The 25,697-nt window shown below is 43.6% G+C and overlaps 1 protein-coding gene across 1 annotated transcript in view; it reads right to left on the reverse strand.

Annotated features, from left to right (window-relative positions):
• Nucleotides 1–25,697, reverse strand: part of PTPRH (protein tyrosine phosphatase receptor type H) — a 634,102-nt gene that overhangs the window by 248,779 nt on the left and 359,626 nt on the right. The window contains exons 8-9 of the mRNA XM_069200757.1: nucleotides 15,204–15,500; nucleotides 3,850–4,146 (exon numbers count right to left, since the gene is read on the reverse strand). Of these exons, the coding sequence (XP_069056858.1) occupies nucleotides 3,850–4,146; nucleotides 15,204–15,500 (594 nt within the window). The remainder of the gene's footprint in view (nucleotides 1–3,849; nucleotides 4,147–15,203; nucleotides 15,501–25,697) is intronic.

Raw genomic sequence — 25,697 nt, forward strand, 5'->3', positions numbered from 1 at the left:
TTTTGAATTGTGAGTTCAAAGACCCCAAACTCCACATCTCTATCTGCTCCCAATGGGACATTACATTTAACAGATATTTCAAAGCAAACCCCATGTTAACCTATGGGAGAGATATGTCTTGCAAAAGTGAAAAACAGATTTAGCAGTATTTCACTATCAGGACATGTAAAACACACCAGTACCTGTCCTACCTTTTAAATACACTGCACTCTGCCCATGGGGCTACCTTGGGCCTGCCTTAGGGGTGCCTTACATGTACTAAAAGGGAAGAGTTTGGGCATGGCAAGTGGATGCTCTTGCCAGGTTGACATGGCAGTTTAAAGCTGCAGACATAAACACTGCAATGGCAGGTCTGAGACATGTTTACAGGGCTTCTCATGTGGGTGGCACAATCAGTGCCACAGACCCACTAGTAGCAATCTATTTACAGGCCCTAGGCACACATGATGCACTATATTAGGGACTGATTAGTAAATCAAAGATGCCAATCATGGATAACCAATCATAATCACAATTTACACAAGGAGCGCTTGCACTTCAGCACTGGCCAGCAGTGGTGAAGTGCACAGAGTACCAAAACCAGCGCATACAAAATCCAGCATACAGACAAAAATACAGGTGCCAGAGGCAAAAAAAAAATGGAAAACCACACCAAGGATGCCAGGTCTAACACACTGACACGCATTTTAAATGTGCTATTTGCTTGTTTTTCACAGTTTGACATATGTACCTTTCTAATTAAATCACATGCTAAAATGTTAAAGTTGTCATTTAGACACTAAACCAATATCAAAACAAATATGATTTTCTAGTCCTTTACGAAAGATACATGACTTTGAAAATATGTTCAAGTGAGAAAATGCACTTCTCCGTTATACCTAATATAATGGAATAACAACGACTTTCTATTATAAATTAATGGCTTTACTTATACTGATGGCATTTATTTATTGTAATGCAGGAACAGCGTCTGAATTGCCTACAACGGAAAGAGGAGATATTCTCATGACAGACCAGGAGAATGATGGATTGATGCAACCTGAAGTGCGCAAATGGTCCAAAAAGAATGATGCCCCTTTTTTGGAATATAAACTTATCCTGGTAACCAATCAGAACATTTCATGTTGATTAATATGTTGTTGCTCACCAAAACTTTGCTCAGAGGAGAGGAGAGATGGAGATGCTTAAGCTGTCTTGTCTTGAGACAGACACTTTCCTGATTTTTGCTGGACAGATGCTTTGCTGAGGAAGATTCCCTGAATGCTGTATCCCTTAGAATGTCATCTCCCTCTCTGCCATTTGCTCTTGGCCATGAAATGACCTTAGAAACATGACATGACATGTCAGAAACTACACAATGCAGATGCTTCTTTTACTTTTTCTTTGTCAGTGCCCAGTAACCCGAGTTATTGTATTTTCCAAATTATTTTTGTCCTTTTTGTATTTGCCCGCATGTGTTAGTCACCACACATGTATTTCCCTAATTTGGTTAGCCATAGGGTTGACTTGTGCCCAGCCAATACTTAGTGACTTGATTGAATTTGAATTGACTGAATGATCGTGCAATACGAGCACCACATGATTTCTCTGTCTCAGATATTCCTGTAGATTTTCTGTATCATGCTTCTTAAATGCTTAGTTTTATTGATTTTACTACGCCTGAACTTATTTCATTGCCTTGGGCAATCCTTGGTGAATTTATATCTTAATAACTTGGTTTTAGGTATAGTCTACATGACTTTGAGTTAGCGTTTGTAATAAAGCTTTGAACTATATTCCTGATTGGAGTTTCCCTTCTGTGGCCACATTGGTCATCGTGTCAGAATTATTGGGGTGGTATTGAAGTAATTGTTTTATGTTTCACCACACTTCTTTCTGGGTCAAAAGGTCCGTCAACCTTGTTGTGCATTTGATTCCTGTGAAGGATGAAATATGCGTTCACCCAACTCTTACTCTTGGGCAAGACCCTCAATACAAGAAACAAGCTCACTGTCTGCCTGCATAACCTATGCCACTAACTGGATGAAAGTCAAACCCTCAAGCTCAACAACAAAGAAATAGTGATTTTCAGGAAGAACACCTCACCTAGCACCCACACCAGGAATCATCAACAGCAAACTGGACATAATCGCACAAGTGAAGGCCCTTGTTGCATCCTGTTTCCACACTCTGACAATCCTGAGAAATATCTTCAAATGACCCCCAGCAACACTAGAACAAAAATTACTCGCATGCTCGTCACCAGCAAGTTGGACTACAGGAACACCCCCTACACCGGAATCACCAAAAAACTCACCAGAAGACTACAAACCATCCAGAACTCAGCAGTCAGACTCAACATCCCACAGAGACCACATAGAACACACCTGAGGAAGCTCAAATGGTTTCTGATACACAAACACACTCATTTCAAACTTGTCAAACACATTATTCAAAACACTACATAATGTAGTTCCCGCCTAACTGAACCTACCTGAAGTCGCATCTCCTTCCACCAACCACCTAGACACCTTTGCTCCGCAGGACTCCTATTCGCTTATATCTCACTCCTACCTAGAGCCAGATCAGGAGGTCAGGCGTTCTCTTACATCGCTCCTAAAGCGTGGAACAACCACCCACTTCCAAATCAGAGCCTCTCTCCTTGAATTCCTCTAGAATTTGCAGAACTGGCTTTTCAATTAACCAACCTACCATAGGCACGGCTATGCAGACACACCTGCTTGGTGCCAGGGCACCCTTGTTGGTGGTAGCGCACTTTAGACATATACATAACATCAATAATGAAAGCTGAGAATTACAGCCTCTCTACATCGTAACCACCCTGACCATTAACAGCGATGAGAGACCAACAGACGTGGTGAGTATTAACAAACAGCAAGAAATCGCTATCATGGTCCCATCCTCACCCCCAACCCCAGCCAGACCACATATTGACCATAATCAGTTACAACAGCCCGACTCAATCTCTTGACCCATTTCTTCATTGAGCTACAGGGTTCAAATACTCGATGCCATCAGGCTGGGAATCTAATAAAACTAGTAACATAAAATCATTCACTATAACCACACATCCACTTAATGTGTGCTCTATGTATGTTGGTCAATGCATGCTCCAATCCTTCAACACAAGTGGCATAAGGGAGTTTCCCATTGAGGTGCTGCCCATTTTCTCTATTTTTATCTTTTGGAAAAATTCATCTAACTGCCGCAAAATATCAAAATCAACAGTTTTGCTTTTTAAATACGTTCAAAGGTTGTTGGGCTTTGGACTGTTATTTGTTCCTTTAATGCCAAGGGTTTCTGTTTCTAATCCTGTAAGACCTAACAAATTAATTATACCTCTTGAAACACTGTCAAAAAGGTGGCTAGCCTAGCATTTACCTAGTACATCTATTTGACAAAGGAACGACGTAAGAGTGTAGAAGGCTTCGAAGGATCAGGTTTCCATCTCAAACCAAGTACCCAATATCATGGTCAATATGGAATACATTATTCTTGTTGGTGGTTCCGAGTGCATCAGGATCTGGAAGAAGACTGACACACTGGCTGGGCAGATGGCTGCAAGAACTGACCACCACCAGAGCCATTATCAGTGGAAAAAGTTGCTACCTGCAGATGATACAGGTCATAGTTCAAGGGGTTAGGCAAAAGGTCCCAAGGCTGTAACTCCATCCATAACCTCCAGATTATTGTATGCCCACAAACATTCCCAGTAATGCCAAGAGAGAAAGGAATTTGCAAACATTATGGAATGACAAAAATATAAAATAACATAGCTTTTATTAGGTATTTTTAGAGGCGGAACCATACAGTTCTTCCCAAAACAGCGATCCATGATATTGAACTTACTTGTTGTTGCATTAGCACCAGTGATGGATACTGCATTGCTCTTGACGCCATTGGGTGTGACGCTGTAAATGCTGAGTTCATACGGCACTCCTGGGGCGAGGCTTCCTATAGTTCCTGTCTGCACATCTGCCCCAGAGAGATTTGAAAAATTAATGCTACTTTGCACGATGCCCGAGACGCTCACTGTCACTTGATAACTGTAGTTGGCCCGGCCGGTGTCACTGGGCGCTGTCCACTGTAGTGTCAGGGAGGTCTCATTTTTATTGGCTACAGTGAAGTTGTTGACAGGCGAGGGCACTAAAACAAAACAATAGGAAATAAGTAGCAGTGAGTGAAGGGGGTCATATATCAAGAAATCAGAGGATGTCTTTCTGAACCACATTTTTGAACATTTAAATTTTAAATGCTGATCCTTCAAATGTTGAACATCTGCGAAGAATAAGAATGTGTAGCTCCCCTTTCCTCTCTACTACTGTTGTACTGAGAATGCTTTCTTAGCTGTAATACAACCTTGAACATTTAAGACATAACTGAATTATAAAGTCATGCATCCATTGCAGCCACTGAAAAGTCAGTCCAGCCCTCGCTACAGCTATAATAAGCATCAGAAAGAAGAAATACTGTTTTACTTGAACATGCCAACAAGAGCTCAGAAAGAAATAATTGTCAATGAATGAAGACACGAAGGGCTAAAAGGGGTGAGGTTTAAATGAGGTTGCTTTATGGTTGCCCACCGGCACAGAGCACAATGCAGCAGCAACAACAGCACAAACCCACAGCCAACAGCCTGACAATCATAAGTGAGAGCACAGAACCACATCAAGAGCACACCCTGGCCACCAGCAATGAAAGGAAACAGCCACAGCCCGCCCACTTTCCTGATCAGTGTTTCCTTCCTTGGGGTCTGTGTCAGGGCTTAGGGTGATTTTTATGCCTTCAATTGCTGTTCTTGCTGTCTTGTTCCCTCCAGCAGTGATGCCCTTCTCTTCTCATGCTGTAAAGCAGTATCTAGGTGTCCTGTGGATCGTTATTACCCTTTTGAAGAGGAGTCAGTAAGTGGACTCTTGTAGTAATATTTTGTTTTCAAGTAAACATATGGACATATGTAAATTTAGAACTGCTTTCCCTTAAATCTACACTTACTGCCTTATGTTGTCCTGCTGAAGCAGTATTTTTGCCTTCCTGCTAAAAACATCCTTATGCAACTTTCTTCTTTGGATCCGTCTAACCCTGCACCACAGCTTCACTGCAACCTACGCATTTTGTCCCAGTCTTCTCTAATGCTTACTGGTCTGGGAGCCTTTTTAGTGCTTTTCAGTAGTATCTGCCTGGAGGGTTGGGGTTTATGTCACAGTACAACCACTGTATATATTTCGTCACAGCCAACTTAACCACAGTCAATTAGAGCAAAGAATCACAACTGGACCATATAAGGACTGTCAACAGAGAAGCAGAGTCAAATTCCCACCTTGCCATCAGCAGCAACCACAAAATCACTGCCGTACCCATCCAGGTCATTGTCAGACAAAACATAAAACACCAGCCAGACCCGCTGGGACAGCCAGAAGCATATCCGAGAATTACACTTACCATCCTTGCTCAAGATCTGCAGTGAGAACAGGGATCTGTGTCCAAGCTTCAACTTCAGGAGTGAGAGGGTGAAAATCAGTAATCCAAGCAGGGAAAAGTAGCCAGAAACCCAAGCTAATCATTAACACGCATTCCAGAGAATCTGTGCCAGACCCAACCTAATTGTCAAACGTAAGACTAGATAACTACCTCCCAGCAAAATCATGAACTACAGTAGCTGAGAAAAAACAGCACCCCTACTGCCTGTAAGCCGAGATAACAGAAATCACAGCAAATGTTATCATGACCACAGGCAGCGAGAGCAGAGAAGCTGAACCAATGTCCACCCTGACAATAAAAATCATACCACAGAGCAAGAGCCTGTTTGGATAATCAGCAGTGAATGTATGGCTCTACAGGCAGACCCCAGCCAAAACATCAGCAGTTAGAGATGAAACACACACTTGGAACATGTCCTGCCACACAAAAGTGAAGGGAGAGACCTACAGCCTGTTTCAGTCATAGACAGCAGAGGGAAGAACATAGTAGCAAAGCTGCAAGAAATTGGGTTCTTGCTTGAAGGGGTTGAGAACCCACATAATAATCACAAACCTTGTCAGGGTGAACCACAAAAATCACTAAATAAACCTGTGCTTAATCCTCCGGTAGCTTGGCACAAAGCGGTCAGGCTTCACTTAGAGTCAATGTGTAAAGCATTTGTGCACTACTCAAGGAGTAATAAAGTGAAAACCGAACTTAAGCACAATCTCAAAGCAGTTTAGAAAAATAGAGGATATTTTAATAAATAAAATGACACCAAAAATAACAAAAATCCAATCAGTGGAGCCGGAGTTATGGGTTTCTAAGTTTTTAGCCAAAACTGTGCCAAAAAGAACAAAGTGCAAACTGTGGTTATATGGTTGCGCTAGACCGGGTCAAAGTCACAAGTTCAGTCCTGCCGCAATTGAGCGTCGATTGGATACAGGGCCCAGGATCGTACCGCTGGAAAGTCTATATTGGAGTCAAAAGTCTTCGATGGAGTCTGATGACATGTTGGATCCATAAAAAGGGACTCAGAGTAGATGAGGAGCCACCATACAGGGTCTTAGACCTGCTGTACACTTTGGAGTCAGTCTAAGTTCTTGATCAGGTGGTACTCGGTATCAAAGTTAATTGAAGCTGTGTTGATCAGGTGCTGTTTGGTGAAAAAATCAGTTGACGCTGTCTGTCTGGTGCTGTTCTGTCAGTTGTCGCTCGACATCGGGTCTGGTGAAGCTTTTGCTTAGGCAGGGAGGAGTGCACTTGGACGCCAGTCAAGAATCCAGGACTTTGATGACAGCATTAGGGGGTCAAGACCTACTGCCACAGAAGCCAGCAGCATGGACCAGATCCGGTCTACTTGGGTCTGGTCAGCTGGAAAGAAAAAAAGACCTCTGGAAGGTTATTGTGTCCCTGCAGCTCAAACAGAAGGCCAGCCAATTGACTCTAGGAGTCACGTCTTGGATCCCGGGTTCAGAGGAAACAGGTCCAATTTTCCTTCTTCAAACAGCAAGGCAGTTCTTCTACTGAGTGTACTCAGGCCCAGGTGTGTTCTGACTTCAATGTCTGGGGGTGCCACTTTTATGGCTACTGCCAGCCTGTGGGTGGAGAAATCCCATTAGTCAAACTCTGAAACTGGTTCTGGTTAGCTCTTTCCTTTTTCTGAGTTTGGCTCTAGTATGATTAGTGAAGCAAAGGGCAGGCAGGCCCATGTGTGAGCTGCATCTACGAGAGACAGTGTAGGCTTCTTTAGACATTGGGATGGGCAGGATGCAGCCCCCACGCAAAGCTTTGTAGTGAAATCAGAGCACAGGTCCTCCCAATCATAGAGAATACCTTCACCTATCCAGACCCAGGTCTTTTGTCCACTGTTGGGAAGGAATACACATGACATCAATGGAGAGCCATTAACAGTCCGGTGATCCTGGATATTGTATCAATAGAAAGGCACATTAGGCTTATGCAGAAAAAATACCAATTTTCTAAAAGTCCCCAATTACAAAACAATGGGGTAACCCAAAAAGTCAAAGGACCTGGGTATATTATGATACAACCAACAAATGGTCCCCCGAAAAAAAAAAATATATCTAAAGTATACAAATTCAATTGGCATACTTAAATTTTATTCAATAATATATCTAATGGTTATAGAACGCAGGACAGAAAAAGAAGAAAGAAATACAACAAAAAAGCAACATTATGAAAAACATTTCAAATTGTGTTTAAGATCAGTTACATTTACAAATGGCTTCTCATACAATGGTTGCTCCATTGTACAGGACAGGGTGCTCAGAAAGAGTGCTTTTGCAAAGGTGAAAGAAGTTCACAAAAAATCTCAAACAGTAAACAAGTTAAAATACAATCAGCTGTGCTCATATGGGCAATGAAAAAATATATGCTTATGTCACACAATAGACCATCCAAATATTATCCATCACATTGGTGTAGCTGCTTGATTGCATTCACTTCCTCCTCTTTGGATATTAATTCTAGTACAGGCTGAAGAAAAAGCACTGACGTTTCCACCCAAGCCAACAGACATCAATCTAAATCTTAAGAATGGGTCTTCATCAGGACAAAATGGTAAAATAAAAAGGAGCAACCTACAGTTGTACGCTGTCCATATTTCTTTTGGACTGATTGAGCCTATCTGGGCAATATGGATAGCAAGTCTCCCCATACAAAATGCTTATCCTGGCAAAGTTTGCTAATGCAAAAAGTATCTCTGTCTCATTTAGAACAGATTTTACTGGTCCCAACAGGGGTACATCCCATGTGCTGTGTGGTGTCAGAGTACACGTCGCTTCTATAACAATCCATCTCCAACTTCTGGCAGTCAGACCAAAATCAATGGATGGGAATCAGAACGCTGTGTATCATCGGCATGCACGTCCAAATGTGTGTCCCTTCATCAGAACTGTCTGGCCTACTAAATCAGACTATGACCATTAGATATATTATTGAATAAGATCAAAATATACCAATCTAATTTGTATACTTTAGGTCATTTTGGTTTTGTTCAGGGGACCATTTTTTGTTTGTATCAACTTTATAAAAGTGGCATTTTCAAAATACAAAATTAAAAATCCAACTTGACCATAAGGTTGAATTTTACAATGAGTCTTAGAATAATTTTTTCCAATAAGTCCTAAACTTTAGTCCTTTATTATACGGTGTCATAATGTAAACCAGTGCTTTTCTATGGGAGAAAAAAGCTTGCCACAGTCAAAAACGACCTTAGAAGGCCATTGTGCCACACTTCACCGGAATTTAAAGTGCGAAGGAGCACACTCCACTCTCACCGATGTTTTTTGCTCTTGCAACAAAATTCTTGGGTGAATGGATGAAGATAGACGCGCTGGTATAGGGTTGCCGGGGGGTGATGAGCAGTGATGAGCGGGATGAGTGCATCTCATTACATGCTGACAATATTTTATTAGACCTGTCAGATGTGGCCCTAAAATTGGATAGACTGCGAGATATTTTCTGCGTATTTTGAGACCATTCAAGGTTTGCCATAAATTGGGAAAAATCCTTATTGCTGCCAATGGGAGAAAAGAACCAGGGGGGAGGCGCTCATGTTGCCCTACAGATAGAGACAGAACAGTTTAAATATCTGGATTACTAAGTATCCGGACTTGCATTACAAGGCAAATTTGGGTCCCTTGCTCGAAAGACTGAAGCAAGACGAGAAACACTAGCACTCTCGCTGCTGGGGAAGGCGGCAATGTTTAAAAAGGTAGCACTCTCTGGGCTTTTGTACGTACCCCAGAACAGCCCCTATAGAATCCCGGGTGAGCTTTTTACTAAGGTGGACACTCTTGCTGTGGGCAAGGGAACAGCCTCGTATTGCTATGAGAGCCCTTCAGAGATCTAAATATGAGGAAGGCATAGCCGTACCTAATGTTTGGAAATATTATGAAGCAGCACAGGCAGGTATAGTAAACGACTGGGCACACGCAGATTCGGATGACCCAGCATTTCGATAGGAATGGAAGACAGAAGTTACTTGCATGTGCTATACGGTGGCAGGTTGCTGCCCTGAAGCAAGCCCGGCGACAGGGACAGTAGTAGATATCTGAAGGAAATTGACTGGGAAGATAGGATAGGGCTGTAGGGTGACCCCGAGGACGCCACTGTGAGAAGATTCCAGGTTGCACTCCCATGGTGGCTCTGAGAGGTTTTCAGAGATGGGACAGTATCAGCCTTTACACTATGGGAGATTTGTAGGAGTCAAACGGAGTGGTTCCCTTTAACTGAGAAAGGAGTGTTGAATGCCTATGACACAATGGCTGTGTTATGGACAGTTGAGACATGCCCTGAGGGAATGTGTGTCTCTAGAAAAGGAGAGACAAGAAGACTCCCCACTGGAAGGAATGCTCTTAGACAGGCGGGTTGAAAGAAAACTGATCTCGTTGATATATGGAACGGCAATGAGAAACACACAACCTCCTCTGTTGAGATTTCGGGCTACATGGAAGTGCGACATGGGTTAGATGAGAATGAGTGATGGGAGGCTCTAGGATTTCTAGTGAGGGTGGCAATAAAACAGAGTTTCCACCTGACCCAATGCAAGATCATATACAGGGCTTACTGAATACAAACCTTCCTCTGTAAGATAGGCAGGGTGGCAGATGTGGCTTGGCTCAGAAAATGTGGGATGAAAGGCACATTTTTACATGTGATCTGGAGCTTCCCCCAGATACAGAAATTCTAGGAGGTGGTTAGGAGTTCTTTGGAGGAGGCAACGGGGCTACCTCTGGAGCTGCAGCCACTAATGGCACCGCTAGGTATATGGGCAGACAGATCACACCCACTGTCAAAAGCTATTGGTAAATCTGGGGTCCATGGTGGCAAAACAAGATATTGCTCTGAAATGGGGTTCTAGAATTCCCCCTAGACACCAGGACTGAGAGCTAGGAATTAAATACTGTAAAATTATGGAACAGAAGGTCTAAAAAGGATGAGGGAGCCAGAGGAAATTTGATCAAATATGGGGGGATGGGATGTAGAGTTGGGTTGAGAGAAGGACTGAGAGGGCACATGAGTCTTTATACAGACTGTGCGGGCAGGAACCAATCGGCTCAGTAGCCCTTCATGAAAAGATTTCTTGACAACGGGAGGAACAGTGGGGAAGTGTAGGTTGGAGGTGATGAGGTGAACATTGATTTTTTAGGGGATACCCTGCCCGACTCTGGGGCAATCAGGGTGTTCAAGGGACGCTTTGATTTGTGTGTTAATGTATTTGTCGTATCACATAAAGCAGTAAAAATATTTTTTCAAAGTGACCTTGGAGGCTTTTTCTACTAGGACATGTCAACATATCAAACTTCAAATATACATGTCCTGCTTTTTAAATACCATGCACCCTTCCCTGTGAGCATTTATTTTAGGGCCTACCTTAAGGGAGACATATAAGAACTAAATAGGGAGGTTTTGGTCTGGCAAAAGCTTTTCTTTGCCAGGTCGAAATGGTAATTTTAAAACTGCACACACACGCTACAATGCCAGGCCTGAGATGTTTTACAGCTCTACTTTAGTGGAGGCACAATGGGTGATGCAACCTACTAGCAGCATTTAATTTGCAGGTTTTACATGCATCTAGTACTATAAACTGAGGACATATAAGTAAATTAGGTGTACCAATCAGGTGTATACCAAATTTATCATGTTTGGAAGGGAGAACACAAACACCTATTAGTAGAAGTCAAGTGCACAGAGTTGAAAAGCCAGCAAAAACTGGTTTAGCTAGAGAAGCCAAAAAATCTAGGGAATACAATGCCAAAGATGGCCATTCCCAATAAAATCTATATGCTAATCTCATCATAATCAATGAGGGTAAAGGATCAAAACTAATCCCCATTCTTACCATCGGCAGGAGCAGTGCAGAACCTCAGCAAATCTCATAATAAGCATCAACACTGAAAAAAAGAGATCCTTAGCCACACTACAAGAGCAACAGGTAAGGTAACTATTAATAGAGAGCAAATACTCACAACAATGGCCCAGCCTCATCTGCTGAAAACCATAGCTATATGCATTCCCCTGGACAATTAATTTATATTGTCTCTGACTTTAATATACTCATGGCAATAAGGCTGATACTTCAATACAAATTATTGACATAAAATCAACCACTGAAACAGTAAATCTGCTTAATTTGGGCTCTGCATTTCTAGGTCAATGCACAGATAGGTCTTGATCTCTGTTTTTTCGACACATTATGTAAGGGAGTTTTTTACTGAGCTTTTGCACTTTTGTATGATAACCACAAGGCTCACCATCACTTGATAACTATATTTGGCCTGGCTGCTGTCACTGGCATTGTCCACTGCAGTGTCAGGGAGGTCTCATCTGTATGGACTACTATAAACTTGATGATGAGTCAGATGAACAGCCATGGGATCCCATGTAGGTAAACAGCCATGGGATCCTGCGGAAACAGCTGTGAATATAATGACCCACAGGCAGACCACACCCAAAACACCAGCAGTTAGGGAAGAAACCCAAAACACATCTTGGTACACAGACATTAATGGAGAGACCCACACCCTTATTCAATCATAGACAGCAGCAGGGAGAACAAGCATGTTTAGAATCAATAAGGGTAGAGAACAAAAGTTAAGCCCCATTCTGACCATTGACAGTGACAGAACAGAACCAGAGTTAGACCTGGGGGTTAATGTTTGACAATGCTGAGCATTCTGTCCATATTCTTTTTGTGTTGCTATAGTCACCCTAAGTGTAAATGATATGCCCAGGTGTGGGATCCGTGCTCACCGTGCTACTGGATTCAAGCTAGCCTGGCTGATGACGGATGATACCCCGAAACCAGTCTCAGGATGCTTGTTTCCGGTCCAGGGAGGACCTGGCCTGGCAGGTCAGGCTGGACTGTTCCCATGAGGAGCAAGGTCAAACTGATTTGCATATGTCTGGGTCCAAACTAGGGTGGCATGGTGAGCAAAAAATAATGGATTTAACCCAGATCTGTGACAGGGTGTGAATGTTTGACAATGTTCCGTCCATCTTCTTTTTGTGTTGCCATAGTCGCTCTAAGTGGGAAGGGTATGCCGAAACGTGGGTTTCATGCTCACGGTGCTACTAGATTCAAACTAGCCTGGCTGCTGAGAAGTGATACCCTAAAATCAGTCCCAGGATGCTAGTTTCTGGTCCAGGGACGACCTGGTCTGGCAGTTCGGGCAGGACTGTTCCAATGAGGAACAGTATCAAGACTGATTTGCATATGGTTGGGTCCAAACTAGGGTGGCATGGTGACTGAATGCTTGACAATCTTCAGCATTCCGCCCATCTTCTTTTTGTGTTGCTATAGTCACACGTAGTGGGAATGGTACGCCTAGACGTGGGTTCCATGCTCACTGTGCTACTGGATTCAAGCTAGTCTGGCTGATGAGGGGTGAAACCCCGAAACCGGTCCAAGGATGCTTGTTTCTGGTCCAGGGAGGACCTGGTCTGCAAGTTCTGCTCTGTTCCTATGTTGACCAGGGCCAAGACTGATTTGCATATGGTTAGATCCAAACTGGGATGGCATGGTGAGCAAAACAAAATGATGATTTCAACCCAGATCTGTGACTGGGGGTGAATGTCTGACAATGTTCAGCAATCCGTTCATCATCTTTTTCTGTTGCTATAGTCACCCTAAGTGACAAGGGTATACAGATGTGGGTTCCATGGTCATTGTGCTACTGGATTCAAGCTAGCATGGCTGATGGAGGGTGATACCCTGAAAATTGTCCCAGGATGCTTGTTTCTGGTCCAGGGAGGACGTGGCCTGTCAGTTTGGGCTGGACTGTTCCCATAAGGAGCAAGGCCAAGACTGATTTGCATATGGTTGGGTCCAAACTGGGGTGGCATTGTGTGCAAAAAAAAAAAATGATGGATTTAACCCAGATCTGTGACTGGGGGTGAATGTTTGACAATGCTCAGCATTCCATCTTCTTTTCGTGAACCACAGCTAGACCGCATTATGAAAATCAACATCACTCATAAGCCAACGACACGCAATTCATACTCTCCCTCTTGGACAAGACCCCCAACACGAGAAACATCATTAACTAGATGAAAGCTAACTATTTCAAGCTCAACACCAACCAGACAGAAACAGTTATATTCGTCAAGAAAACCTCATCACGCGAATCCAACTGCTGGCCTGTGAAACTCTGGACCAGACCGACACCAGGAATCATCATCAATAGCAAATTGAACATGACCGCACAACACATCCTGAAGATGCTAAGAAATATCTTTAGATGATTCCCAAGCAACACAAGGAAAACCATCAATAGCATATTTGTCACCAGCAAGTTGGACTATGGGAACACCCCCTACACTGGGATCACCGGAAGACTACAAACTATCCAGAACTCAATAGCCAGACTAATCGTTCATCTGCCACACAGAACTCACAGAACACAGCAAAGAGCTCCTCAGGCGTCTGATACACAAATGCACTTATTTCAAACACATCATTCAGGGCACTTCACGATTTATGTCCCACCTAACTGAACCTACCTGAAGTCGAATCTCCTTTCACCAACCACCTAGACATCTTCACTCCGCAGAACTCCTATTCGCTTACATCCCACTCCTACACAGAATCAGATAAGTAAGTAAGGCATTCTCTCACATCACTCTTAAAGTGTGGGACAACCTTCTACTCCAAATCAGAGCCTCCTCCTCTCACTACATCCTAACCATCCTGACCATCAACAGCGATGAGAGACCAACAGACATGGAGAGCATTAACAAACAGCAATAAATCGCTATCATGGTCCCACCCTCATCTGTTGACAACCCCAGCCAGACCACATATTGACCATAATGAATTAGGACAGCCAGACTCATTCTCCTGACCCATTTTTTATCATAGAGCTACAGGGTTTCAAATACTTCTTGTCATCGGGATGGGAATATAATACAAATTAGTAACATAAAATCATTGACTGTAAGCACACATCCACTTCATTTTGGCTTGGTGTATGCAGGTCAATGCATGTATAGGCCTTGTTGCATTCTTTCGCCACAGGTGGTATAAGAGAGTTTTCAACTGAGATTTTGCCCATTTTTCCTATTCTTATCTTTTAGAAAAAATAATCAAAATCTCAAAATCAACATTTCTTCTTTTTAAATGTGCTTACAGGTTGTTGGCCTTGTTCTGTTATTTGTTACTTCAATGGTATGGGTTTCTAATCCTATCAGACCTGACAGATGAATTACACCTCTTCAAACACTGTCAAAAAGGTGACCAGCATAGCATTTATCTAGAAGATCAATTTGACAAAGGAACCTAGAAGAGTGTAGACGCCTTTGAAGGACTTGGTTTCCACCTCAAACCATATACCCAATAGCATGGTCAATAAGGAATACGTGATATTTCGTGTGAATCCTACTGAATCAGGACCTGCAAAAAGTCGGACACATTGGTAGGGCAGAAGGCTGCAATAACAGACCACATCCAGAGCCATCACCAGCACAGAAATCTGCTACCTGCAGATGATACAGGTCATAGTTCAAGGAGTTAAGCAAAAGGTCACACGGCTGTAACTCCACCAATAACCTTCAGAAAATTGTATACTCACAAAAATTCACAATAATGTCAAGAGGGAAAGGAATTTGCAAACATTATGCAATGACACAAAACTGTAACATAAATAGCTTTTACAAAGTATTATTAGAGGTTGAACCATAAAGTGCTCCCCAAAACAATGATCCACAGACTTTGAACTTACTTGTTGTTGCATTAGCACCGGTGATACTTATCCCGTTGCTCTTGATGCCATTGGGTGTGACGCTGTAAAGGCTGAGCTCATACTGTACTCCTGGTGCGAGATTTCCTACGGTTTCTGTCTGCGCTTCTCCCCCAGAGGGATTCGAAAAATTGATGCTTTTTTGTACGATACCCATGAGGCTCACCGTCACTTGATAAATGTAGCTAGCCCGATTGATGTCATTGGGCACCTGCCACCCCAATATAAGGGAGGTCTCATTTTTGTGGATTACTGTAAAGTCGATGTCGGGCGAAGGCACTATTAAAAAAAAAAAAAAAAAAAAAAGTAAATAAGTGGGCAGTAGGTGACAGGATTGCCATATCATAAGTCTACAAACACAATAACTAAGGATCAAATCAAAACATTTTTTTCTGAAACATATGTTCAAACAATGTAATTTTAGATGTAAGAAAAAAGAAGGAATGAATAGATCTAGCTCTCCTTTCCCCTGTATGTTAATATAGACTGCTTTGTCAGCTGTAACATGTCAGTCAAGCCGTCTCCAATGTGTTTAATAAGCACCAACAAAAAGAAAGAATGGTTCGCTTTAAAATACAAACAAAGGTTGAGAAAGAAATAATGGCAAATGTATTTTCATTTTCAATAAATAGACTAGACAGATAAAAAGAAGCACGTATGAAATGGACTCACCTTGTGAGTGACCATTATCACACAGCTACAGCTAAATCAAACACAAATTAGAAGAAACCAATTGACTATACCATAATCATCAGATGAGAGAGCACAGAACTGTATCCAGACAACACCTTGGCCATCAGTAGTGGGAGGAGAGAACCACAATTAGACCTCTTCTTCATCATTATCACTTGGAACGCAGAAATACAGCCATGTCAAATCATGACTATAAGTGAGTGTAAAGACCAGCTGAGCCACACCATCACTCAGAGCAGAGAAACAGATCCAGAACCATCATGACCATTATAAAAGAGAGCACAGGATGACATCCAGACCGCACAACACCATCAGCAAAGAGAGGAAAAGACCACAGCCAGAACCCATCTTGACAATCTTAAAGGAACACAGCCAGAAACCTTCCTGAACATTATCAAAAGTGAGGAGGCTCAGAGCCACTGCCAAACCACATCCTAACCATCAGAAGTGCAAGGCGGGATCCATAGTCAGACCTCTGTTGATTGTAAGTAAGATCAGAGAACAACAGACAGATCAGAACCTTACTATCGGAGAGAACACAAAACCACAGCAAGACACCTTTCTGAATATTACCAGCAGGTGCACAAATAAGAGTAAGACCCTGTTTCACCCTGATCATTAGAAGTGAGCATAAAATGGCAGCCAAACTCATTCTGATCATTAGCAATGAGAATAGGGAACACCAGCAAGACCCATACTATTCATAAACAATATAGTTAAGAACCACACTAGCCATCTTTCCTCAATATCTTCAGTGAGAACAGATAATTGGAGCTGCACCTATTCCTGACCAACAACAAAGAGTGAAAATAGGTACTCCAAGCAGAGAACAGTAGACACATCCCATCCTATCAGCAGGTAGTTCAGAGAACAAGTCCCAGGCCCATCCTAATTATCAAACTTTAGAGTAGAGGATACGTCCTAGCTGCATCCTGAAAATCAGCAGTGAGAGATCACAGGCCCCTTCCTGCCCACAAGCAGAGAGGACAGTAATCAGAACCAAATATCACTTGATCACTGGCAGTGAGAACAGAAAACCAGCATCAATGTCCATTTCAACAATCAACAGTTTTAGCTTACAGCTAGAATCCATGCAGATAATTAGCAGTGAATAAGGAGCAACAAGCAGACCACAATCAAAACACCAGCAGTTAGAAAAGAAACCCATACTCGGACTGTGTTGTTTGTTCACAGAAGTGAAAGGAGAGACCCACAACCTTATTCAATTATGACAGCAGTAGGAAGAACATAGCATCAGAACTAGATCCAAGTATTCTCATAATCAATAGGAGTTTAGTTTAGTTTTCAAAATTTGTAAAGCGCATGGTGACCCGGAAGCATCCCAGCGCTAAAAGTAGCGAAACACAAGAAGGAGAGAGAGCCGGTATTAGTTACAGAATAAAAAAGTTTTAAGCTTTTTCCTAAAGAGACGCTCGGAGGGTTCCAAACGGAGCTCCGTAGGAAGGGTGTTCCAAAGGTGGGAGGCTCTAGTAGAGAAGGAGTTATTACCCCAGGCTCTCTTGAAGCGAGAAACATGTGCATACCTAAGAGAGGAGGAGCGAAGGCTCCTGGAAGGAATATGCAGAAAAATATGTTTCCTCAGAGAGCTGGGGCCTTTGTCCTGTAGGGCCCTATGAACAATGCAGAGAGATTTGAACTGGATCCTTTCTCTGACGGGAAGCCAGTGGAGGGTGGAGATAGCCAGTTTAGCGGAGACGAATTTTGAAGAGTGGGTAAGAAGTCTGGCCGCTGCATTTTGTACTCTTTGCAGCTTCTTTAAAACATAGAGAGGGTGATGACGCAGAAATGAAGGTTTTACATTTATTAGCGCATAAACGTAGTACTGCAATAATCAAGTGTGACTTTAATCGAAATAATAAAGATTGTACGGGGACAAATGTGCCCTCAGAGTAGTTTGCCAACATTTATAAGCGTGCTTTATATAACGTGATGTATTAGAATTGTACGAATCTGACATAATCGTAAACGTGTGCCATGATTTGCTTGTGTGAAATGTTTTAGCTTAGCATAACTCTAGCAGAGGCTTCGGCCTAGTTGCCTTGTCTCACGGTTTAGATGCTCTTATTTTTCCAATGTGCTAATAAACGTGTATTCTTGCTTGAAGCTGTACTTTTCCAGTGAGATCGGTTCACATGCTTATCTTTAAGGTTTCGTGCCAGCCTGGCATCTTCTTCTTTGCTTCAAGGTCAATCTGCAGGTGCGGACAATGGAAGCTCTGAAAGTGAGTTAATTGGTAAAATATGTTGCAACTTACGTTCCCGACTCCAAGGATAATGTATGCTTAAGTAGAAGCTTGTAAACTGTTGTTTTTGATTGGACAATTTGAAGCTAACCTATGAACCCTCCAATGGAAGACCCTACTGGATTTGAACTGTTGTCTATAAAACCCAGGTGCACAAGGAGAAAGCAGCTATTATAGCCATTTTTGCAGCCATTACAGCCATTGCGGACATTAGAGACTTCGGACATTGCCCATTGCAGACTTTGCAGCTATTATGGCCCACCTTGCTGCGACGCCATTTTGAATGAGACTTCGATGCTTTCTCTAATCGAGAGAAAGAGACTTTAAGTAACTCTTGCCCTAGAGACTTTAACTTTGATTCGTCCCTTAGCATGAAGTAGTAGTTTTGTCCTTTTATCTTGCCGCTGTGAGGCAATTGCCCCCGTCCACCCTGCCCCTTTGTCCCCGTCCCATGCTGACCGAATCCGGTACCTGCGAGACGAAGACTTCCTTGAATGCTGATTGAATTTGGTAAATATGAAAAGATAAAAATGTGCAATTGCATTGTGTTTTCTTTTTAGGTAACCAACTGCTGATTTTGATAAGAGCCCTAGTTAGGAGTTTTTCCAAATTAATGTTACCAAATTGTTTTGCATGAAGTCCCACATGCGTATGCTAATTCGAGGTTAGATGAGGATTCATTCGTTGCACGATGCAATTTGAGACCTTGTTATGCTGACTAATGTATGCAATTAGCTCATTACAGATTATCGTTTTAGTAGTATGCGTTGCCATCATCGAAGGCATTGTTATTCAAATGCTGCATAGATTGCATCTTTTCCGCCGATATGGACAGCTATTAATGTTCATTTACATATATCATTTGGTGTTGAGACACATATATATTGTGCTAGCTTTGTTAATATAGGGAAATAAATTCATTAACTTGCATAAACTGGTGTGGTTATTCGTGGCCAAAAGGTCACGGTTCGCCGAAATGTTTTCTGGATTAATTGTGAAGTGTTATGTTGATCAGGGTATTGCTTATGTTCGATATTGATTATTTGATTTGATTAAATTGATTTCTCTCGGGTGAAGAGAGGCCCACTTGGTCAAAAGATTCATCGACCCAAGAGCGTCCAAATACAGGTAAATTATTAGGTCGGAACGCTCTATCAGTAGATGGTAGCAGAGGAAGGTTACGCCCTTTGGGACCCCCACTCGAGAAGTATATGGTGTTGAATTAACGGTTACGCCCTTTGGGACCCCCACTCGAGAGGTACATGGTGTTAGATTAACGGTTTCGCCCTTTGGGACCCCGCTCGAGAGGTTGAATTAGATTTTTCTTGGGTAAAACAGATTGAGAGAATGATGATGCCCTAAGTCCCCCGCGACTTTCCCGGGATCTCGGAGCTTGTGAATGGAGAGAATGGAGGTGTGAAATCGGCGTTGGCGGTACTAGTGACGGTATGAGTGAAGTTAGGGTTTTGCGCTCGCACAGCTTATTGCCGCAGATCGTGTGAAAAGGTTGCGAGGATTTTAGAGAATAGCGGAGGTGCGACTCCGAGTGTAGAAGTAGGGAAGTCGTCAAACTTCATGGAGAATAGCGGAGGTGCGACTCCGAGTGTGAGAGTAGGGAAGTCGTCGAACTTCATGTGCATGTGGCGCTTTGTGCAGGAAAAAGGTCCACGTGGTTGTTGTTGTTGAGACGGGCCCTGCGAGGTCAAGAGACTCCGGAGTATGTTGAAAAGTGTATGAGACACTTGTTTTATGTTGTGGTCTGGTCGGTTTACTAGGTTGATCGGGCGTGGTCAACGAGTCGGTACGTGTGTTAAGGGAGTGAAATAAAACTTCGACTTCGGGCTTTGACAAATTCTAAGTGCACTAGAATAGATCATTGAAAAGTTGAGAGCAGAGTCTGCGGGTCAGATTTGCTTGCGAAAGTGGGGACCGAGAAAGATGGAATAACTGCCGAGGCTAGCGAAAAATCCCTAAGGTCCTGAAGCGATTGTGTTACCCTTCCTGTAGTAAACCGACAGATCTGTTTTATTATTATTTGGTTGCTCGCGATACATGCCAGAAGTTGTTACGAGAGGAGCTGAGTGAAGGAGGACCAGCCGCGAGGCTTTGTCAGCCGCAGTGTGTGTGAGTGTGACGTCACTAGGAGCCGCGCTGGGATAGGTTGGTTGTAAAGAAGGGTCGCGCACGGATTGGACGCAGTCCGTGGGGCTCGATTGGAAGGGGAAAGGCAGGCGAAGAGTATTCCGGGAATTAAAGTCACTTATTGATTACAAACTTTGTGAAATAAAAGACGAGAAAATGAAATTTTTGAAAGCATTCAAGAGTGCGCTGAAGGGGGAGTCTTACATTAAAGCGAGCGTAGGAGAAGAGACGCCACCCGAAGGTACACCAGCTTACATTGTAATGGAGGAAAGGGGGGTAGCTCCGTGCCTTTGGCTAAAGCAATGGCACAAGCTGACAGAGAAACATGGGAGCGTAGCGTTCCCGATCCATGGGACATTCAATATAAGGATCCTAGAGAATCTGAGATTCGCAATGTACGACATGAAGGTACCTCCAAGGCCAGCACAGTTTGAGGCTCTAGCGATTTGGGAACTAATGGCTAGACAGCAACAGCAAAAGAAGTTCGAGACCAGGATAAGAAAAGTAGAAAAGACACTAGCGGACGCTAGGTGGGATAATGCACAGAAGGTGTGGAGGTCAGATATATTGCAGGGGATAAAATTGTTTCCCGCAATTGCTAAGGAAGAAGAGGCGACAGGCAAGAAAGCTACCTGTAAGACAAACAGGAGGTGTTCCAAAGATAGAGAAGACGAGTCAGAGGATGAGGAGTTCATCACGCAATTGCTGAACGACCGTCCACCACCTTATGCAGAGAGTGAACAAGGTCCAAGTACCAGTTCTGCCCCTCTGGCACCGGTACAGAATAATGAAACTCCGAATTCAGAAACGCCATCGGGATCTAAGGACCCGAGCTTACTGTTCACCCCGCAGATACCGCAGATTAGGAGAATATATCCAGATGTGCCTGTGTTGAAAACAGCAGACAGTTATCAGCCGCAGGTCCCAAGGTACTACAGCAGTGACGACAGTAGGGGAATGATTCTAGATCCAACCGTAATGGGAGTACAGAATGGTCGCAACCCAACATTGGCACAAGCTGAATCAACCCAGCTTTTGATGCCTCAAAAGCAGATGCAGGGGGAAACCGCACATGCTCAGATGACAGGGAGTCAGACGGGTATGCCGGCAATGATGACCCATAGAGTGGGAATGAACATGCCTCAGAACTTGGGGAATGGACAGAACCCAGATGCGATATCCCTACCCATTACTGTAGGTCCACCGGTACCTTTGTACGTTCAGCCTAACTCAGGTATGAGCGGTCAGGGATCAGTGATGCAGAGTGGGACGGAAAGGAGGTGCATAGAAAACACTCCAGAGACAACTCCGATAGTGGCTCAGCCAACTGGATCTGGGTCCTTGATGGAGTTTAGCCCCATATGTGCTCAGTCAACAGTGGTGAGGTCGAGTCCCCCACTGATGATACCGCTATCATCGAACACTGAGAAGTTGCCGCAACCATCAATGGCAGTCGATGTGAATGCTACACTGATGGGGTTGAATGCGCAACAGCTGACACAGTGGTTCAACAGTCTGAATTCCACACAAAGCTCAGCCAGTGGGAAGGGGGAAGACTATCTGAATAGGGTCAGGTTGAACATGGAAGCAGAAGAATTGGTGGAAGGGACTATGGGTTTGAATAGGTTAGAGTCCTACTCAGAAGAAGAGCTGAGGTATCTATGTCCCAGGATTACGAGAGAAGTGAACAAGGTACATAGAAGGTTGCAAGAAATAGCTGACAAAAACGGGGTTGAGATAGACAAGACAAAACACTTGGGCAGGAGCTATAGATTGGATTTCGGGACCACAGACTTTGAACACATGAGGTCAGCAGGCATGAAAACGCACCTTAGAGAATTGCTGCAGAGTGCACAAGTGTGGAGGTGCTTAGACAAATGGGAGAGCAGATGGGCGAAGAAAAAGGAAAAGAAGAAAGACAGTGTCCCAGAGCACAACGAGAAAAGGCCACAGAGTAGTGATGCAATAGCCATGTTACCAATGAGGGAGACAGCAGGGGAAAAATTAATACATGTACCGTGGCACAGAAGTGACATTCAGTCTTTTACGGATGATTTTCCCAAACTAAGAGAGAAACCGATTGAATGGTATCAGCAGAGTGATAGGTTTGTGAAGCTTGCAAAATGCCTTTGGGAAGACCTGAACACCCTCTTTGAGATTGTGGTTCCGGCAGATTTGTGGGAAGACTGCAAAAGGGCTGTAGGTTGGCCGACAAGTGAACCAGAGAGAAACAGGGATACAGGTGCACCATCACCTATGGTAATGAGTTTGTACTATAAGGTGATTGAGCACTTGAAGACGAAGGTTGCCGCGAAAAATGTGGATTGGCAGAAGATTGATCGAACTGCCCAAGAGGCTAAGGAGTCGATTCACAGTTACTATGAGAGGTTGTTGAAGGCATTCAAGAACTACAGTGGCACGGAAACAATAGAGGCGAAGGACATGCTTCATTTTGTGTTCAGATTTGTGGAAGGGCTGAGACCAGAGATAAGTCAGATGATAAAGACGCATTTGATTTGTTGGCAGTCGAAACCGATTGATGAGGTGTTGAATTATGCGAAATACTGTAGCGACGAAATTGAAGTGAAACAGAAAAAGTTGAAAGAGAAAGTGATGGTGATGCAACTTAAGGCAGCTCAGACAGGTTTGCAAGGGTTGCAAGGGTTCCAACAGCAGATACCGCAGCCGCAGCCGCAGGGAAATATGGTGTTTCAGCCACAGGCGAGAGGCAGAGGAGGCTTTGGGAGTAATGGTCCGGATTTGAGCACTGTTGTGACTCCGAATGGTGTGCAGGCAATGAAAAAGGTGATGCCGTGTCACGTGTGCGGAATCGTCGGGCATTGGAAACGCGAGTGCCCGATGTTGGTGCAGGAAGGTGCAGGCGTTGGTCAGCAAAACAATGATGTCAATGCATTCCAGACAATGAGGGGACCGAAAATGAGAGGTCCGAACCCACATTTTCAGACCATAAATCAGCTGCAAGGATTACAGCCCATGCAGCTGCAGCAGATGCAGATGCCCCGTATGCAGATGACGCAAATGCAGCCAATGCAACAGCAGTTTCCCATGGTACCTAATCAGCCAATGCAAATACCTTTGGCACCAATGAATCAGCAGCAAGTGATGGTTCCTCCACAGGTCTCGGGTCATGTGATGAGTACAAATGACACAGTGCAACAGTTCCCATTACACAGTGAGAATGGAATAAACGATGCATGGGAGAACGAAAGTTCAGATGAGGAGGGAAATTGTGTGCTTGCAGCATCCTTGGAAGTTGATCAGAAGGGTCCGTATGTGGAGGGAAGAGTTATGGGTCATCGTGTTTCATTCTTGGTTGACACAGGAGCCACACGTTCAACTGTTAGGAGCATTGAAGTACCAAATTTGCCCCTCTCAGGGAGAACAGTTCAAGTAGTGGGAGTAGCGAACAGACACCTGACGAACCCAATAACAGATCCAGTACCAGTCAGAATTGGTAACTATCAGGGGTCACATAATTTTGTGGTATGTGACTCAAGCCCGATAGCACTGTTAGGGAGAGACCTATTGTGCAAATTGGGATGTTCGATTATGTGTTCGAACGATGGAATTAAAATACAGACGAGCAGTGATGGGGAAGAGGAGGACAGTGTAGAAGGGGATGAGATGGAAACTGTTGATGAAGAATATCCTCTGATTAACCTTTTTCCGATGATAACTGAAGAGGATATTCCAGCTGAATTACGGGAAACAGTGGGAAAAGAAGTGTGGGATATGACAGGAAAGGAGGTGGGATTGGTGAAAGGAGTGGAACCAGTGAAAGTGACCGTAAAACCAAATGTAACCTTTCCCCAGACCCCACAATACCACATGGCACAAGACACCCTCATGAAAGTCGCCCAACTAATTGACGAATTTGTAAAACAGGGAGTACTGAAAGAAGTGTTAAGCAGTCCATGTAATTCACCAATCATGGGACTAATAAAGCCGAGTGGAAAGGTCCGAATTGTGCAGGACTTGAGAAAAATAAATGACATCGTAGTTAAATGCTGCCCTGTAGTACCGAATCCAGCTGTGATAATGTTTCAAATTCCTTGCGAGGCCGAGTGGTTCTCAGTCATCGACTTGTCACAAGCATTCTTTTCGGTGCCTCTTCATGAGGACAGCCAATTTCTCTTCTGTTTCAAATTCTTAGACAGAGTTTACAGTTGGTGTCGAATTCCTCAAGGGTTTTCTGAGTCACCGTCAATTTTCAATCAGATTCTAAAGAAAGACTTGGAAGCGTTAGAATTGCCATTCGAGTCAACCCTAGTACAGTACATTGATGACTTACTGATCGCATCTAAGACAGAAAGTGACTGCACAGCCGACACCATTGCCCTACTGAACCATTTGGGAAGGAATGGACACAAGGTGTCTCCTTCAAAATTGCAGTTCTGTCAGAAGAAAGTGAAATATTTGGGTCATCAAATAGAGAAAGGGTCACGGAGAATAATGAAGGAAAGAATAACAAGTGTACTTCAAATGAGTCCACCAAAGACGAGGAGGGAGGTGAGGAAGTTTTTGGGGATGGTGAGCTACTGTCACCAATGGATTCCCAACTTCTCAGCTCTAGCAAAGCCTTTACTGAAGCTGACCCAGAAGGATGCATTGGATGCAATTGAGCTGAAAGGAGATGAGATGGATGCTTTTATTGAATTAAAAGAATGCATGTGCAGGGCTCCAGCTTTAGGTATGCCTGACTACACAAAGCCTTTCACATTGTTTTGTCATGAACGTGATGCATGTTCTTTGTCTGTCTTGACCCAAGCCCATGGTGGCATAAACAGACCAGTAGCGTATTTTTCAGCTACTTTGGATCCGGTCGCAGCAGCACTGCCAGGGTGTTTGCGCGCCGTAGCAGCAGTTGGTATCAGCCTCACTCAGAGTGAAGGAATAGTGATGGGACATCCAGTAACAGTCATGGTCCCTCACTCAGTTGAGATTCTTTTGACCCGCTCCCGAACGCAACACATGACTGGAGCAAGACTCACAAGGTATGAAACAATAATTCTGGGCTCACCGAATGTGCAGCTGAAAAGGTGCACTACGTTGAATCCAGCAACCTTGCTTCCCGGTGAAAATGCTGAAATTGAGAACGCTGAAGACGTCGAGCATGACTGCCTTCAGGTGACTGAATTTTGCACAAAACCCCGACCTGACATTAAGGATACTAAGCTTGATGAAAATGACCAAATTGTTTTTGTTGATGGGTCATGTTTAAGGGATGCATTGGGAGTACTGAAAGCAGGATATGCTGTATGTACTGTAACAGGTGTCTTGGAAGCGTCCTGGCTTCAAGGAGTCTATTCCGCACAAGTAGCAGAGCTTGTAGCCCTTACAAGAGCATGCCAACTGTC

This window comes from Pleurodeles waltl, chromosome 7, assembly GCF_031143425.1.
Source record: "Pleurodeles waltl isolate 20211129_DDA chromosome 7, aPleWal1.hap1.20221129, whole genome shotgun sequence".
In the NCBI taxonomy this organism is placed as follows: Eukaryota; Metazoa; Chordata; class Amphibia; order Caudata; family Salamandridae; genus Pleurodeles; species Pleurodeles waltl.